The following is a 16664-nucleotide window of genomic DNA, read 5'->3' as shown; positions in this document are numbered from 1 at the left end:
TAGTGGGTTAAGCGTCCCACTTCAGCTCAGCTTATGATCTTACAGTTCCTGGGTTGGAGCCCTGCATCAGGTTCTGTGCTGACACTCAGAGCCTGGAGCCTGCTTCAGATTCTGTGTCTCCTTCTCTCTCTCTGCCCCTTCCCCGCTCATGCTCTGTCTCTCTCTCTCTCAAAAATAAATAAACATTAAAAATTTTTTTAATTAAAAAAATAAAGTGAAATCTAAATCACCACTTTGGCCCTTTCACACGAAAGCAGGTACAACTTCCAGATAGGCAGCCATGCCATTGATTGAACTGGCCAGCAGGAGCTGTCAACCCCCTTGAGGATCAGGGCTGAGGGAAGAGCTTCCCAGTCACCTGGGGCTGGGAAGCATGCCTCAGGTCATGGTCTCCAGCCTTTGGGTGAGATATGATTCATTAGGGCTGTTTTGGTTGGACGCGCCTCTAACAAGACCGAGGAGCCATGCCAGCTTTTTTTATCAAGAGAAATGCTGTGCTTCTATCAAGCGTTTTTAGAAGAGCTTATTCGCATCCCTAGCAGACTTCATGAATCAGAAGTGGCTCAGAAAGGTGGACCTGAATTAGGCAATGGGCCAGAAAGGATCTATTCATATACTGAGGACGCACCATCAAAATAGAGTGGATCTATTTTTCATCCTGTGGCCGGTATTAAGAGGTTCCGTTTTATCAGCTTGTCGGTGTGGAGAATCACGATCTAGGGGTAAGAAAGGAGGGCTCACTCAGTCCCTCTCCGGGACTCTGGCTCTAGTTCTTGCCAACCTCGTAACTTCCCCCCAAGGAAGCTTGGAAATTCCAGAGTGCACTAAGCAAAGCATTGCTCTGCTCTGAATCCTGCATGCATGAGCTTCTCCCTGCCTCTCGTGGAAGTGTCCGTTCACTTCGCTTACATAGACACTGGGCAGATTTGCACCAAAGGTGTAGAGGGTTACCTTCTTCCATAATACTCTATTTCCCTTTCTAAAATGTTCTCTGGCAGAAAGAGAGCATTTGGGGAAAATGAGGCAAAAATAATATGTAAGCCTTAATGTGGAACCATTCTGGATACCCAAGGGATAAACAATCACATTTCAACTCCTGCCCAGGCCAGCAGCTGCAAGAAGTTGATAAGGATGCAGCAGATGGGGCTGCAGAGCAGGGGAAAGCACACATTCAAGCCTTTGAAAGGTTTGAGTTTTAAAAAGAAACAGAAAAGGAAGCACCTCCCTCTGCTTTTTACCCTCTCTAGTCTCTTTTGCATATTTGGTGCAATGTAAAGAATTACAGATGGGTTCTGCCTAATCACGTATCGCTGCTGTGGTTTTAGTCATTCTGTCATTCTCACTTTGCATAAGTGGTGAATGCCTCCAAAACATCCCAGCATTCCAGGTGTGCAAGGAACAGGGGCTGGTGTGCTCTGCCTGAAGGCACAGCCCCTGCTCTGTCCTCTGTCCTGGAAAATGCGGGCTGACAATTTGAGGGCTCAGGACAGGGCTACACTATCGGAGAGAGATGGTGTAGTCTTGCTGCAAAGGCCCTCCGTAGCCAAGGAGAAGGGTGTTCCCTGTTTCTATTCTCCTGCTCCATCAGCCTCCTCCCACCCCATCCTGTCCCACCCCCGAGAAGAAGGAAAGCTAGGCTTATAAACTCTACATTCTGAACCCGCCTATCGGGACTCTGGGTGTGTTGCGTGTTGCACTGATCTAGAGGCCAGTAGCCTTGATAGTCAGGGTAGTTGTGTACATTTGTTAGGATACATTTTCAGCAGATGGTAGTCAACTGCCTTGAGAAAGGATTTTTTGTTTTTTAAATCATCATTTGTACAAAGGCACACTTTAGGCTAGGAGCAGAATCTGGCGATAAGGGCTGTAATTCTTGAGTCTTGAGCCTAGCAGGCAAACTCTGGGGCAGGAACTTCAGGCCCCCAGGGCACAGTTTCACACCGAAAGAGAGACTGGTTAAGGGGGTGGGGGGCGGGGGGCAGAAAGAAAGACAACACTCCAGTCACTGTAAACGGCCATATTTTCAACATAATTTACTACAGGTCTCTGAAGTGTATATAAAACATTTTAGTGCAACATCTTACAAAGAGTTTTCCTTTAAAAAAACAAATGAACGAATCAAAACAAATCAACAGCTCTCTACATCATGCACGGGGAGTTTTCTTACCCCACCTGTTTTTTTCAACAATAAAAGCAGAGAAACCATTGTTTGAAAAGAATATGAAAACCTGCTACAGAAACACCCTGATGAAAGAGGGTGTAGTCACGTCCGTGTCCTGGAATGGGCCTCGCACAGTGTAGTTTTTCGAGAATGCAACATTGTAGCTGTAGGTAAGTCCAGAGAACTGGCTGGCCGTTGTCCTCTCCTGGTCCAGTGCCGGCACCCCCGACCCCAGCTCGGGCTGGCCGTGTGCGATGAGGTCTCCCAGCCACTGGAGGGCACCATTACCCCTCATCTGACACCACATTTCCATAGAAATGGCCAAAGGAGGTCCTGGGGATTTTCACAGAAAGCTGAAAAGCTCCCCTTTTGATGGTAATCCCCAGCCCAACAGAAAAATACACAGGAAAAAAAATTTGCTAAAATACTGACTTCGGGTTCTTTTCTTCCTTTCAAACTTCCTGCAACCGCTTGGCCTATTTAATTACATGCATTACCTACTTTTCCATACCTGTGAGCAATCTCTGCTTGTAGTAGTTTCACATGCCCTCTGGCATGTTTCCCTTCACCCCGAGGAAAGTCCGGTCATCTTCCCTCATGGACTCGGGCCACGGGTAGGGGCCAGTTGCCCACAGCAAACCCACACGCCTGAAATGAAGAAATGGGGCAAAGGCCTGCCTTCTCCCCCCACCGCTGGGCGGACGACTGTCCCCGCAAAGCGTGGCTGCGCATACACAATGAGTGGAAAGGAGCACGCTGGGGATGAAGGTGTGGACCCTACACAGGGGCTCACAGCACGGCACTCTCGGGTGGGTCTACAGAAGCCTGGCGGTCACCTTGCATGCCCTCGGCTGCGGCGCAGCAAAGTGTCTGCTGAGCACAGAGACCACCACCAGCACCCCCACGGCCCCCCCCTGCAGTCTGTTCCATCTCAGGACAGAACAGAACCCTCGGCTTAGGCCTCACTCTGGAATCCCCGGTGGCTTTTTCTAAACGGGGCATCCCCTTGGGATGCCAGACGCAGGTTCCCAGAGGAACGGAGATGGCGCTCTTGGCCAGCAAAATATAGGGGCCAGGGCACCCACACTTCTCCCATGGGGTGAGCAACAGGGGTGGGGGGGGTGGGGCTGAACGTCTTGCTCCATAGTGTAACTGAACAGGGCGACTCTGGCCTTGCTGGGCTTTAATGGACATCCGAATAAAAAGCCACCATAACCGTGAACAACCAAAACACCCAAAACCACAAATGAGATCTAAGAAGGGGAAGGGCAACAAGCCCACACTGGCATGTGGTGACTCTCCGCTGAGACCAGGTGGTCTGCAAAGGTGACAAGAGGGCTGTGTCTGGACCTCTCCCAGAGACGAATTTTTATGGCAGTGAGGCATGGGGTGAGAATGGTGAGTACAAAAGACATCGTCGCCTTTGAGGGCAATCACGTTGGGAGGAAGAAGAAAAACCCAAGTCTTCGTATCTCCAGGGCGGCGAGGATTTCTCCCCTGTTCTCCAACTTCCGGGCCTTGGAAACCACCGCCCTCCCACCGCGGACTCCTGGGGGAGCTTAGCGGTTGGCCGGCCCTAAGCCCTCCGGTGTGTGGTGTCAATGGTGGCCCCGCTCAGGGCTGCCCCTTTCCAGGCTCCCTGGCCGCTTCCCTTGAAGAGTTTGGCAAAGCACCTTAAAATGGAAGCCCACCTGCTCACAGTTAACAGTTTGAGGCTGCTCCCGCAAGAGATCCGCCAGGAACCAGCCTCGCTCCCCTCCTTCACGGATCATCGGCTTCGATCAATCTGAAAGTCAGCGGCCACACTGGCAAAGCATGTGCTGTTGGAGGCTTTCGACCTGTTCTCCAACAAAGTTGTGGGTTTGGTTTTGTTTTATTTTTATAATTTTTTTTGGCAAGGTTGGATGAAGCCTCCGTCTTTGCCTCCCTGACAGTCTGGTCGGGTGCCGTCTCCTCTAATGGGGTTATGCAGGATTTCTCCTGAATGTACATAGTTCTTTGAAGCGAAATTCAATGCTTTCATCTTGACTACAAAGTGGTTCTGACAACTTCCAGCTGAGGGAAAAGATAAGCTACAAATTGGGCCCACATGACACATAATTTTCAAGTCTTGTTAAGAAAGTAAAAAATGTTTGGGCGTGTTTCTGACCCACGGGGAGCGTTTTCAAGTATGCAGAAACGAAGGGTCCTGGAAGCAATTCCTTTGCACCAAAAAGTCCATCCTCTCTTTTGCCATCAGTGATGCGTTACGAGACATTCGCTCGCAAAGTTGCGAATCCAGAAAGGGTGAACCAAAGGGATTTAAAAAGCCCCTTACAAAGAATAAGAACCCCTGTCACATCTATCTGAGAACACGATATAAATTCAGTGAGTAGATGTGACATCTGGAGCTACTCACTACGTTACCAAAAACAACAACGAGAAGCCTAATTCTGCAGGATAAGGACATCTGCTTCAAAACAGCTATAACCAACCAGGACTGCCACCTAGAGGCAGTCTGTCTCTGTGACGGATCCGGGACTCGGGGCGTTTCTCCAGTCTGGCTGTTTTCTGCCAGGAGAACACTCCAGAACTGGGGCGCTGTCCGCTGCCCGCCGTCCCATCACAGAGCAAGAGGCAGGAAGGGAGTGTGTCAGCTCCTCCTCAGCTGACATTCGCTGGGGTCCCCTTAGTCTATGGCTCCTGGGTGAATACTGAGCACGGGGGGCTCCAGGCATGTGGGGGAGTAGTTGAGGTGTGGCTCTTTGATCCACAGCAGGGGCACCCCGTTCTTCCCATCAGAGCTCTTGCTGGAGTTCCGGCTCTTGAAGCGCACCAGCAGGATGGTGATGATGAGGATGCCAAAGATGGGGAAGGGGTAGAAGAAGACGAAGTAGAAGAGCGCGTCATTGGAGCAGATTATGGACTGCAGGCTGGAACCTGAAACAGAGGCCAGACCGTGAGGGCTGGGAGCCTGGCCACCCAGCCTCTGCTCCCAGAGGCTTGGCCCAGCCCACCCTGTCCTTTCCTTGCTGCAGCTACGAGTGGGGGACTGCCCTGGTCGCCTTGTCCTGACAGCAGTGCCCCTTTCGAGTCACAGCTGCAAGGCCATACAAGCCAATGCCCCCGTGTCCCACCAGGGGCCCGTACTGTGGCCTGGAAAGCCATGTAGTGAAATGGAGGTTAGGGACTGTGAGCCCAGCCACACCTGGATGAGGAAACCGACTCCACTGCAGTCCACACCTCCCGCCTGGTGGCACTTCCCATGCCCCTCGGCACCGAGCTCCACTCCGAGTGCCCTTCTCTGGGATATAATGCCTTCTCTACCCCCCAGCTTCTCAGCAATTTTACCAGAAATGATGCTTACATGATTAACATTAGCACTGATTAGCATTATTGAGTGAAATTCATTACGGACCATTTGCACACGTCCGCAGGCGTGTTTGTGGCTGTGCAGAATTCAGTGCTGTCATTTCTGGATACAGAAGAGGATGAAACCCGCCCCCCATGCCCCACGCCCCAGACCCACGAGGCCTAAGCAGGGGCCCAGCCCCCAGGAGCTGCATTTTCTCTGGAAAAGACGGCTGTTGGCTCCCCTCCACGTTCTACGGAACTTAAAAAATAGGGGCATCCACAGTGGGCAGATGGGTCTAAACACTTTCCCCTGTACTCTGGGTCCTCCAGTAGTAGATTGTCAGGGGGTCTGAGTCGGATTTAGGCTTTTCTCTGTGTTCTTTTCTACTGCACAGCTGTCGCCATCAGTATGATCAAGAAAACTCGACACCCACTTCACCCACCTGTGACTTACAAAACCTCAATTTCGTGTGGTTGCGTCTAATCAACAGGAGGGAGTCAAAAGAAAAGAAAAGGCTAACGAGGCTCAAACATCCCAACCCAAATTACTGGTAAAACATTCTGGCTGAAAGGGAAAAGCAGTTACAGTTTCCAGCAGATGTTGTCCCTCTGCATTTCAGGCTAATTCTACCTTGACACACACCACCTCCAGTGGGCTATGCCCTCCCACACTTGCCTCATTAGGACAAATTATGCGGGTCGGCCATTATTTCCTCCAGGCACTGTGCACAGAGTGGCGTGACCTGGTGAGAAGTCTGAGTTCTGGACTGAGTGGGCAGGGCCGCTGCTAAGCTCTTCCCAGACGCCCTGTGCCTTACTGCCCTTCTAGCTGGGTTTCCTAACAGACCGGGCAACGTCCACCTGAACCTCCAAGTCGCCCTCCAAAATGCACATGAGCCGAGAACAGTGACTGTACTCAGGCTTCGTTTTCTTTCCTTCTCAGGTGTCTGAAACATGGTAACTAGCTAAACAGGGACTGAGGTTGGCTACGGGGGGACACGGTGACGCCTAAGAATACACTTGGACGAGGAATGCTCACTAAACTAGAACCTGGTGGAACACCAAGGTGACTAGGTGACTGTGGCTTGTTATGACTTTAATTCCTACCCACAGGGGCAGTCAAGGGTCAAGTACGTGAACCAGTGTGTCAAAGCCGAGATGCCCAGGACAGGTGGGAAAACTGCTTATTGAGCCAGAGTCGCGCCCTGAGTGTATTCTTCCAGACCGCTGGAACCAACGGGGACATCTGTCCCCTATAGCCTGGGGAAAACTCACTTGTGTCTAGGACTCGGATGCCGATGGGGGCCGACTCCTCCTCTGTCAGCCGGTACCACTCCTTCTGAGGGCTGGGCAGCCACTCCTCCACGCGGCAGGAGTAGTTGCCTGTGTCCTGGGGGCTCGCCTGCAGCACGGTGAGCCGGTAGAGCAAGGGGGACAGTCTCTGGAAGCGAAGCCGGCCCTCCCAGGGGCTGCCTTCTGGGCCAAAGACAGCATCTGGGCCGACGCTCAGCAGGGCCGTCCGCTCTGTTAGGTCCTCTTCTTCCTCCTCGTCCCCCTCCTCCTCCTCCTCCTCATCCTCCTCCTGCTCTCCCAGGCCAGGGCCGACCCTCTCCCTTCCAGCTTTAGTCCTCAGGGAGTACCAGGCCACGGCAAAGCGGGAGTCCTGACTTGACCGAGACACGATGCTACAGTCCAGCTGGAAGGCCGCCTTCTCGGACACCGTGGCATTGGCGACCACCGTGTCCACCTGCAGGGCGGCATCTGGGGCGACAGGGGGTAGAACAGGCAGAAGAGGCTGTTTTAATTTCTCTGCTCCAAACAACCCACGTGTCCCTCACCAAATACATTCAGTAACACAGGGATATACAATACACTCCCGCTGGGAGGAGGAAGGCAGGTAATGTGTGGCAGAGATGTGGATGGAATCAAGACAGACTGCTGGCCTACAGAAGAAATGTGCACCCCAGGCGCCACTGTCTGCAGAAGGAAGTATGTTTTATTCGGACACGTGGATTTATTTATATTTGCGGAAAATATCTGCAGAAGAATTCACAAGAGGTGGGTAAACATGGTCCTGAGAAGAGAAGGGGACACACGGGGAGAAGGGCTGTGTGAATACAGAGGTGGAGAATGGGACAACGCAGCCACAAGCCAGGGAGCACGTGGGACCACAGAGAAGCTGCAAGAGACAAGGAGGGATCCTTCCCTAGGAACTTTCAGGGGAGGCCTGGCCCTGCTGACAATCTGCTTCTAGACCTCCAGCCTCCACAACTGCTGGGCAACACGTTTTTGTTGCTGTTTTAAACTACAAGGTTTGCGCTAATTTGTGATGGCGACTCTGGATGATGAATTCACCCTTCCACAGTTCGAGGTTCCCTGCCTCCTAAGTGGCCTGTTTGGCTCCGTTTGTGAAATGCTCGCAAAAAGATGCCAACCTAACAGCAACAAAAGTAGAGATGCCAGCTCGGATTCTGCTAGGATGGAGACCAAAGAGAAGCACCTTCCAAGTACTGTCCTGGGCTTTCAACGAATTGGCCCTATGTTGCTCACAGGTGAACACAAAGGTGCAGTGCCCCCCCCCAGCGCCCGCACAGCCCCATCCGGAATCTCGGTGTGCATCACTGGCACTGAAAACTCAGGACCTGAGGACAGGTGGTGGGGAAGAGCACCTTGGCCCTGCACTCTCGGGGGAGAGTGTGCTGGAAGGCAAGGTGGCGAGGTGGAGAACATCCTGTCATAAACGACTCCTGCTCCCTGCGCGTCAGCTTATCCTTCCAGAGATCACGATGGATCATAACCCCTGAGCCACTGGAGAAATACTGCAGATTAAGGGGCAGCTGAGGACACCTACCGAGCTGTGTCCTAAAGCTCCCAGCGGCTGGGCAATGGGATGCCACGCACCCAAGTGGCAAGATGGCAGAGAGCACTGGACATGCCGTTCCCTGGAAGGGCCTCTCTCCACCTACTCTCCCTTTGCTTTCTTCTTGTCTGAATGCTTACAACACAAGCATTTAATTTTTTTTTAAGTTGATTACTTTTGAGAGAGAGAGAGAGAGAGACTGAGCAAGGGAGGAACAGAGAGAGGGAGAGAAAAAATCCCAAGAAGACTCTGAACTGAACAGGGGTGTAAACTCAAGAACCATGAGATCATGACCTGAGCTGAAACCAAGAGAGCCAGGCTTAACTGAGTCACCCAGTGCCCTGGCGTTTACATTTTTATGTAAATGTCCTGGCCCCTTCACATGCCTAGGGATGGCTCAATACATGTGTTTCAAATGAAACCAATGCCCATTCTCCCATGCTCTTCCCTCTTCTCTGTAAAATGCCTGTCTACTAATTTGTTGCCCATGTCTGTCCCCTTCTAGAGGAGGACAAACCATCTCCCACCACAGGGCACAGATGCTCCTGAAGGGTGTTCTGTGACGCTCAGGGTGGGCACAGCGGATGCACGGGGAGAGCACTGTGGTGAAGCCCCAGCTTTCTGCCAACGCAGAGCCAGCTCTACTGAAATGTGGAAACGTGACGAATGCTTGCAGCAGACCACACGCGGGAACGCCGGGCTGCTCAGAAAGTGAACAAGACAGAGCGTTCACACGGGCCACGGGCCACAGAGTTGATCCTGTGCCACGTCCTTGAAGGGAGGGGGGCGCAGACTTTTCGCTCTGACTTGGATGAATGAGGAAGTGGTATTGCAGAGGACACAGGAATCCCGCTCACCTCTGCTTTCACGAGGGGTTTGAATGTGTAACGAGAATTATACCGAGCAATCACATGCATGTAGGCACTCTGGGAACATTAATACGGACGAGAGAAGCCACACAGAATAGTCACCAGCAACGATGCAGCTACTGGCAGGTGAGACACTGAATTTCGTCCTTTTCTATTTAAAGTACGTGAATCAATTCCCTTCCACCAACAACCTACAAGCTGTTTTTGAGCCACGCGGCTACTGCTGCAAGAGTTTCGCATTTCCACCACCTCCCAAATACGAACATATTCTTTGCAAAGAAAATCTATGTTCTGAAACTAGTGAAAACATCACCATAGTGGAGAAACAGGAGCACCTGGGGCCAGAGCCAGACGTGCAACTCCCCATGTGCTCCGGGGGAAACCAGAGGCGGCTGTAAGTGCAAAACGTAACTGTGCACGTATTCAGCCGCAAACGATGCATGAAGCACCACGCTCATGGTGGGAGAGACCACGGCACTGAGGGCTCGGGGGCACTGGTGCTCACCTGGCCGCGTGACGGTCACGGCCATCTGGCCGGCAGTGTCCTCGGCCCGCTTATACCACACGCCGCCGGGGCTGGGCAGCCACTCCTCCACGCGGCAGCTGTAGGCCCCGCTGTCCTGCACGGCCGCGTTCTGGATGAAGAGGCGGTAGACGCCAGCCGCGGGGCTCTCCGAGTGCAGCCGCCCCTGAAGGCTGTTCTTGGCCGCCTGCTCTCCGTAGTGGAAGGTGGCGTCTCGGCCCAGGCGGGCCACGGTCTCCCGCTCCGGGTGGTTGGGCTTCCACACGAACCACTCCACCACGAGCTGCGAGGCCGCGCTGGTGCGGTTCACGACCACACACTCCAGCTGCACCTGCTGCGTCTCCAGGACCGACAGGTTCCCCTGCGCCTGGCTGAGCTTCAGGCGGCTGTCTGGAAAGGCGGAGAAGGACACGTGAGCAGCGGGGAGTGACAGGTGCCCGCACGCATGCCCTTCACAAGCGCAGGTCCACGGTGCCCCAGGGTGCCCCCCCGACCTGGTCCACGGAAAGGCAGCGGCATGCTCGAAGGGCAGCATCCCTTCCCAGGTGGGGCGCCCTCAATGTAACGGGGTTGTGTGCCTGAGTGCTGGGACTGCTGGCAGGGCATGGAAACCACTGTCCCCCAGTGTCTATCTGTTGATTCAGGTGCACAGAGGAGGGCCAGCATGAGCCTTGGAAGACTCCACGTCCAGTGACAGCGGCCCCATGCGCAGACGGCTGACCAAAGGGGTGGCCAGGAAAGGACAGGCAGGAAAGGGTATGCTGAGACCCCCTTTCAAGCCAAGAGCACATTTTAATTTTATTTATTTATTTTAAAAATTTTATGTTTTTTTATTTATTTTTGAGAGACAGTGCAAGCAGGGGAGGGTCAGAGAAAGAGGGAGACAGAATCCAAAGCAAGTTCTAGGCTCTGAGCTGTCAGCACAGACCCTGACGTGGGGCTCGGACCCACAAACCATGAGATCATGCCCTGAACCGAAGCCGGACCCTCAACCGACTGAGCCACCCAGGCACCCGTAAGAGCACATTTTTAAAACTGGCCACACGAGACTAGACTATGCCAGACTGCCCACCACCAAAGGGCTACAAAGGAAGCAGTTTAAACATGTCCCCGAGTTGGTCTTAGGAACTGCAGTCCTCACTGTCTTGGGTTCCCTTTCGAGACAGGGACAGAACTGATCTGACATTAGTAAAGAAAAGCCCGATACTGGTGGAACCAGGGACTGGACAGCTCAGCCTATGAGATTCTCCTCTGCAGAGAAAATGTCACCCATGACCATAGGCCTGGATGACACCTACATTTCCTAAAAGGTCCTAATGAGTCTGAACCAGAGGGATCAAACAGCTACAAAACCGCGGAAGCACCTAGAGAAGGAGAGCTCCTGAGGGCCACACACCATCAGTTTTCACTTTTTACGTTTCAAAATTGCCCAGGTATTTTACAACATAAGGCAATACCTTCGGAATGAAAAGGCCGAAAATTAAAAACAACAGAAAAACTGTTTTAAATAGCCAGTCTCCCCAGAATATACTTACACACATACGTGTGTATGTGAGATGTTAACTCTACTTGTCTCTGGGTTGAAAGATTATTTTCCTGTGTTTTCCAAAAGCTCTAGAGGCGTATTCTTTGTCATCAGGAGCGGTGGTGTGTAGAGAAAGAAGGGGAAGGAGGGGAAGAAAAAACAACAAAGAAACGAAAACTCAACTGAAAAGAAGTACCGTGTTGTTTTAATCAAGGTCTTGTGAGTTTTCTATTTACGACGTTAACCTTCCCCACAGACAGAGATATCCCTATGTGGGTTTTGAGAAACCTTTTTATTGCCTCACGGAGCTCGCTGTGAGTCTGTAGTCTCAGATGGGGAAAGTCCCTCAATAAATTTAGGATCCACCGAGATTCTCTCAGTTTCTGCACAAACAAGCGAAGGGAGAGGACGGCACTCTGGTGGGCGGGGGGAGATCACGTCCTCCCACCAGAGAAAGTGACCAGAACCGAAAACAGACAGGAAGAACAGAAACCTACAAGAAACCTACGTGGGCCAAATGACAAATGCCAGTTTTCAAAAGCCCCGAGGGCTGGCCTGAGGTCTCTGGAAATACCAAGAGGGATCGTGCAGGCCAGAGCTCCCTCTGCAATACACGAGAAGGGGTTCCCGAAAGTGCCGCTGGGCGGGGGGGGGACAATTTGCACTGGGGCAGCCTCAGCAATACAACATCTGGAGGGAAAAAAGGGGGCCAGCCCCACTGCATTCAGCACGGCCAGGCCTCTGCATCTGGTCCCATGTGCTGTCTGAACAAACGGTTACTGAGGCTTTCTGGGACTCCAGCGGTGGAAACCGAAAGGTAAAGTATACACACACACACATTTCTATATATAACATACAGTATCTGATAAGGGCTGATTTTTCCAGAAGCATAAATATGAATCAGCAGTTCACAATTCCTTACGTATGAAGAGGTGAAGAAACGGAATGCCAGGTGCTGGTGTGTGCCACGCAGGCGACACAGAAAGGGGTGCAGAGTGACTCGGATGCTCTTTTAGTTAAAATGAGCTAGGAATACCTCTCTGAGGAAGGATGAGATAAATGAAGATCTATGGTCAATCTGCTCCAGGCTAAGAGAATAGTAACTACGAAGGCCCTGGGGTGTTCCAGGAAAGCAGCTGTTCCTTATTCAATCAGTATTTATTTAGGGCACCATACCAGTGGCTGAAAATACAAAAACACAGCCCTGTCCTCAAAGTGCCCAGAGTAGAAAAGAAATGCAAACAAATAATTATAACGCTAGGTATTTTATAAGGAAAAAGGCACCTCTGGCGATATGGGAGAAAGCAGGGAAGGCTTCCTGGAGGTGATGTCAAATGAAGTCTTGCAGATGGGGTAGAGAGAGGGGAGAAGCATCAGGAGAGGGGCGTTTCAGGCAGAGAGGATGTCATATAAACAAATGCGCGGAGATGGGGCCTGAGGTGGCAGCCCCGCCTGTCAGGAAGGGAAGGCAGTGACAACAAATTACAGGCCGTGCAAGAATGAGGGAGGGAGAGGGAGCTTAAGGCCGCATCAGGTGGGGCTTAGAGCCCTTTAACAAGGGGAGAGGGAGACTGCCAGGGGCACCCTTCACATGTGAAACAAAATGACCTAAAGTCATCCCAGGCTGTTCCAGGGGCAGATCTAAACCCGGAGGGAAATTACACAGAGCGGGTTTTCCGACCACGAAGCTGTGGAGGTAGAAAGCAGTTCTTCCCCAGGAGCATTCCGGCAGAGGTCAGGTGCTGGCCCCGTCTGTAAAGCAGTGGAATGAGGGGGGCTGCACCCACAGGCTCTGAGAGGGGGCCGAGGGTGGTCCGCTTTGGAGAAGGGAGGGCTCCTCCCTGGGCTGAAATGGGAGGTAAGACAGGAAAGGAAAGCAGAGCACAGGACCAGAAAGTGCCCTCTGGTACAGAATGTTGGCTATGGAGCTGACCCTAGCCTGAGCTCCAGGGTGCAACCCATAAAGCCAGAAGGAGACCCAGGGGTCACCAGGGGCCCTGCCTTGCCACCTCTTGGTCACCACACCTACCCTCGGGCCTCTCCCTGGTGAGAAAGATGCTGTCCTGAAGAGCAGGGTCAAGGACACTTTCCTGGGTTTGCCCTCAGCACCAGGATGCACCACAGCCAAAGCAGGCAGTCCGCAGTGCACCAGGATTACGGTCTCTACACCTGCACCCACACTCAGTGTGGACCCCGCGGAGCCCCGGAGGCCCCAGGCAGGTCTCCGCACCTGCACCCACACCCAGCATGCACCCCGCGGGGCCCCATTGCCCCCCAGACAGGTCTCCGCACCTGCACCCACACCCAGTGTGGACCCCACAGGGCCCATCACCCCCAGGCAGGTCTCCGCACCTGCACCCACACCCAGCATGCACCCCACAGGGCCCCGTCGCCCCTCAGACAGGTCTCCGCACCTGCACCCACACCCAGTGTGCACCCCACAGGGCCCCGTCGCCCCCCAGACAGGTCTCCGCACCTGCACCCACGCCCAGCATGCACCCCGCAGGGCCCCGTCGCCCCCCAGACAGGTCTCCGCACCTGCACCCACACCCAGCATGCACCCCGAAGGGCCCCGTCACCCCCAGGCAGGACTCTCTGCAGTAAGCCCCATGCCAGTCACGCCCTCCCCCTGCATCCTCACCTGGCTGCTTCACAGTGACTTCCGTGCGTCCTGAAACCTCCTCAGCCAGCTTGTACCAGGCATAGTTGGGGCTCAGCAGCCACTCTTCCACATGGCAGTAGTAGCTGCCACTGTCACTGACCTCAGCCCGCTGCACAGTGAGGCTGAACAAGCCCCCGGACGCGTGCCTCTCGAACTGCAGCCTGGGTCTCAGGCCCTCCTCCTCAGCATAGGTGCCAAACTCGAAGGCGGAGCTGTGCGTGGTTTTCAGGATGAGCTTCCCGTCGGCATCCGATGGCTTGTGCACATACCAGAGCACTGCAAAGTGGGAGTTGGGGCTGGTCTGGGACTTGACTGAGCAGTTCAGCTGGATGGGCCTGTTTTCCACCAGGGTGAGGGTCCTCTTCGACTTGCTCACCTGCAGCTTTGTCACTGCAAAGGGAAGGGGGGGGTGTTAGCAGGATCACGCACACACCCATCCAGGAAGGTGCCCTGTCCCCAGCCTCACCTGCAGCCTCCAGGCTGCTTTGGCTGAGGATGGGCTCCCTCCAAAGCATGGCTGGGTGTGAGGGAGGCTGCACGGAGTCGGTTTTACCCCAGCACCCCTCCACCTGTCTCCTCCCCACTCCCCTCAGCAGCACGCAGCCTCTGGGGACCAGGCTGAAACTCAGATCTGCCCAATCATCTCCCTGCCTAGGAAGTTTAATGACTCCCAACTGCTTACAGCTCATAGAGGAAAAAAAAAATGCCTTTTCACAGCACAAAGTCCCTCCAGAATCTGGCTCTTACCCAACTGTCCTCACTCATCTCCATGACTCACTCCTCCAGCGCCCCCACCCCCTCCCCAGCCCCCTGCACCTCCTCCCTGAACTCTGGTCTCTGCTCAGCTGTCCTCTCTGTCTCCTTGCCCCCTCTCCTGCTCCACCACCTCCCTGGCCCTTCCGTGCCCTTGTCCTTCCCTCCCATCCTACTGGGTCAGCAGCCCTTCTCTTGAGTTGGCACCAGCATCTTCTACAGATCTTCTGGCAGTTTCCACCCTAGCCTCCCGAGTGCCCCATGAGTAGAGATCAATCAAGCTTTTCCCTTCCAGTCTGCAAATATTTTGAGCATGGCCCCTCCTGATGCTAATAAGTGCTAGGGATACCCTGGAGAACACCACTAGCCTGCCTAGTGACGTGCTCATTGCTGTACCCCTCAGAGCCTGGCACAGCGCCTGGGCTAAGGAAAAGCACTTGATCAAAGTCTGCTGGGATAGGTCGGGGAGAGTATGTCAGAGAAATACGGTGGCAGGTAGTTCGAGGATTGCTGGGTGATTTTCCTGGGGGCAGAGACAGAGGGAGCAGGCTGAGAAGAGAGCAACGGGACAGAACGGAGCCGCCTCCAGTGTCCTTCCCCTCACCCAAACCAGAAGGGAGGGCAGACTCCAGGCTGCCACCCTACCTGCTAATTAATGACTACGTGCACCCTTCAGGTGGCAGGACGCCAAGGTCAGAAGAAATCTGTCTCACGTGGGTCATCTGGGATCATACCCACTCCATCGTTATCTCACCTGGCTCTGCTTCCTCCTACCCCCGTCCTTTCCACACTGGAAAAGTTTAAAATTTTAAGAAAAAGACGGAACTCCAAATTCCTCCTGGGGAGCTGTCGGTGAAGGCATCTTACAGACCCCAAGTCAAATTTCTGAAAACCCCAGACCGTCCCTCGGACACCCTGGTCAGGCAAAAACGCTCTTAGTGGCGGACAGGAGCCAACGGGGGAAGGGATGGCAGGATCTGATGCCCAACGCCATTGTAGCAAAAGCAGCTCTAAGGACAAGTAGCTCAGCGGGGACTCAGGTGGCGCTCTTCACAAAGGGCTGCTGGGCTCATGTTCCCAGGGACCTTCTCAAACCATCAAGAACGCACCCATAGCAGAGGAATCCCACAGCCCACGGCCCACCCTTCTGGGGTTTTTTTCTGTCTTTTCTTTTTCTTTTTTTTTTTTTTTGGTGAACAGCCCAGTCTCCTGCATTCTCCCTTCTTCAAACACACAGTCCTCCGGGGCACACCGGCAATCCAGGGAGGGTTTACCAGTAATACCAGTAAGCCTCCAAGCACTGCAAACTAGAGGCACGTGAGCTCTGGCCAGCCGACATCTCGGATCGAATCCCTACAGTCCTCGGAACACCCAGCTCCCTTTTCATTCCTTTCCAGCCAATTCACCGCATGCAAATGATATCTACATCAGCACAAACAATACCACCTGAATTATCTGGGGCTTGTCCAAGAAAACCGGGCTGTTCGGTGCAGGGTAGGAAGAGCTTGAAAATGTATTATTAATTGGGGCTGGATTATTTTTGCAAGTGTTACTAAGGAAACCTCAATTGCTATAGTAACTGCATATGTTAAACTGGAATCCTATGACTAAGCTACAGTTGGGTCACATGGTCCCAGAGCCAGGATCCAAGGAAGAGAAATGTTTCAAAGCATTGCCATTTCCCCCCTCCCCTTCCCATGTCAAAATATTGTGAAATGTTGAAAAGCTTGAAAGAGGCATTTTTGAAATGTGGGGCATGCCTGACAGGTGGCACAGGAGAGGTCAGCTCCCATTCTACGCCCTGAATTTCCTCCCGCATCTCACGGGCAGGGAGAACCTTCTGTGAAGCCCGAGGAGACGGCGGCCCCCACGACTAATGAGGAAGGTCTCCCGGGTCCTGTCCTGGATCGCGGTGTGCAGGCTGTCTGTGGGCACCACCCTCCTCCGCAGAGGCGACGGGGGCCCAGGCACCCACAAG

General features: G+C 53.3%; 1 protein-coding gene across 2 annotated transcripts in view; it reads right to left on the bottom strand.

The window, feature by feature from the left end:
- Nucleotides 1-2006: 2006 nt before the first annotated feature.
- Nucleotides 2007-16664, bottom strand: part of IGSF3 (immunoglobulin superfamily member 3) — an 89291-nt gene continuing 74633 nt past the window's right edge. For both annotated transcript variants that reach the window (XM_029949105.1, XM_029949104.1), the window contains 4 exons: nucleotides 13913-14323; nucleotides 9729-10136; nucleotides 6770-7255; nucleotides 2007-5080 (listed from right to left, as the gene is read on the bottom strand). In XM_029949105.1, coding sequence (XP_029804965.1) covers nucleotides 4830-5080; nucleotides 6770-7255; nucleotides 9729-10136; nucleotides 13913-14323 — 1556 coding nt within the window. In that variant the 3' untranslated portion in view covers nucleotides 2007-4829. The remainder of the gene's footprint in view (nucleotides 5081-6769; nucleotides 7256-9728; nucleotides 10137-13912; nucleotides 14324-16664) is intronic.

Source organism: Suricata suricatta, chromosome 8 (assembly GCF_006229205.1).
Source record: "Suricata suricatta isolate VVHF042 chromosome 8, meerkat_22Aug2017_6uvM2_HiC, whole genome shotgun sequence".
NCBI lineage: Eukaryota > Metazoa > Chordata > Mammalia > Carnivora > Herpestidae > Suricata > Suricata suricatta.
The sequence above is the reverse complement of the archived record's forward strand: the minus strand, read 5'-3'. Positions and strand labels throughout refer to the sequence as shown.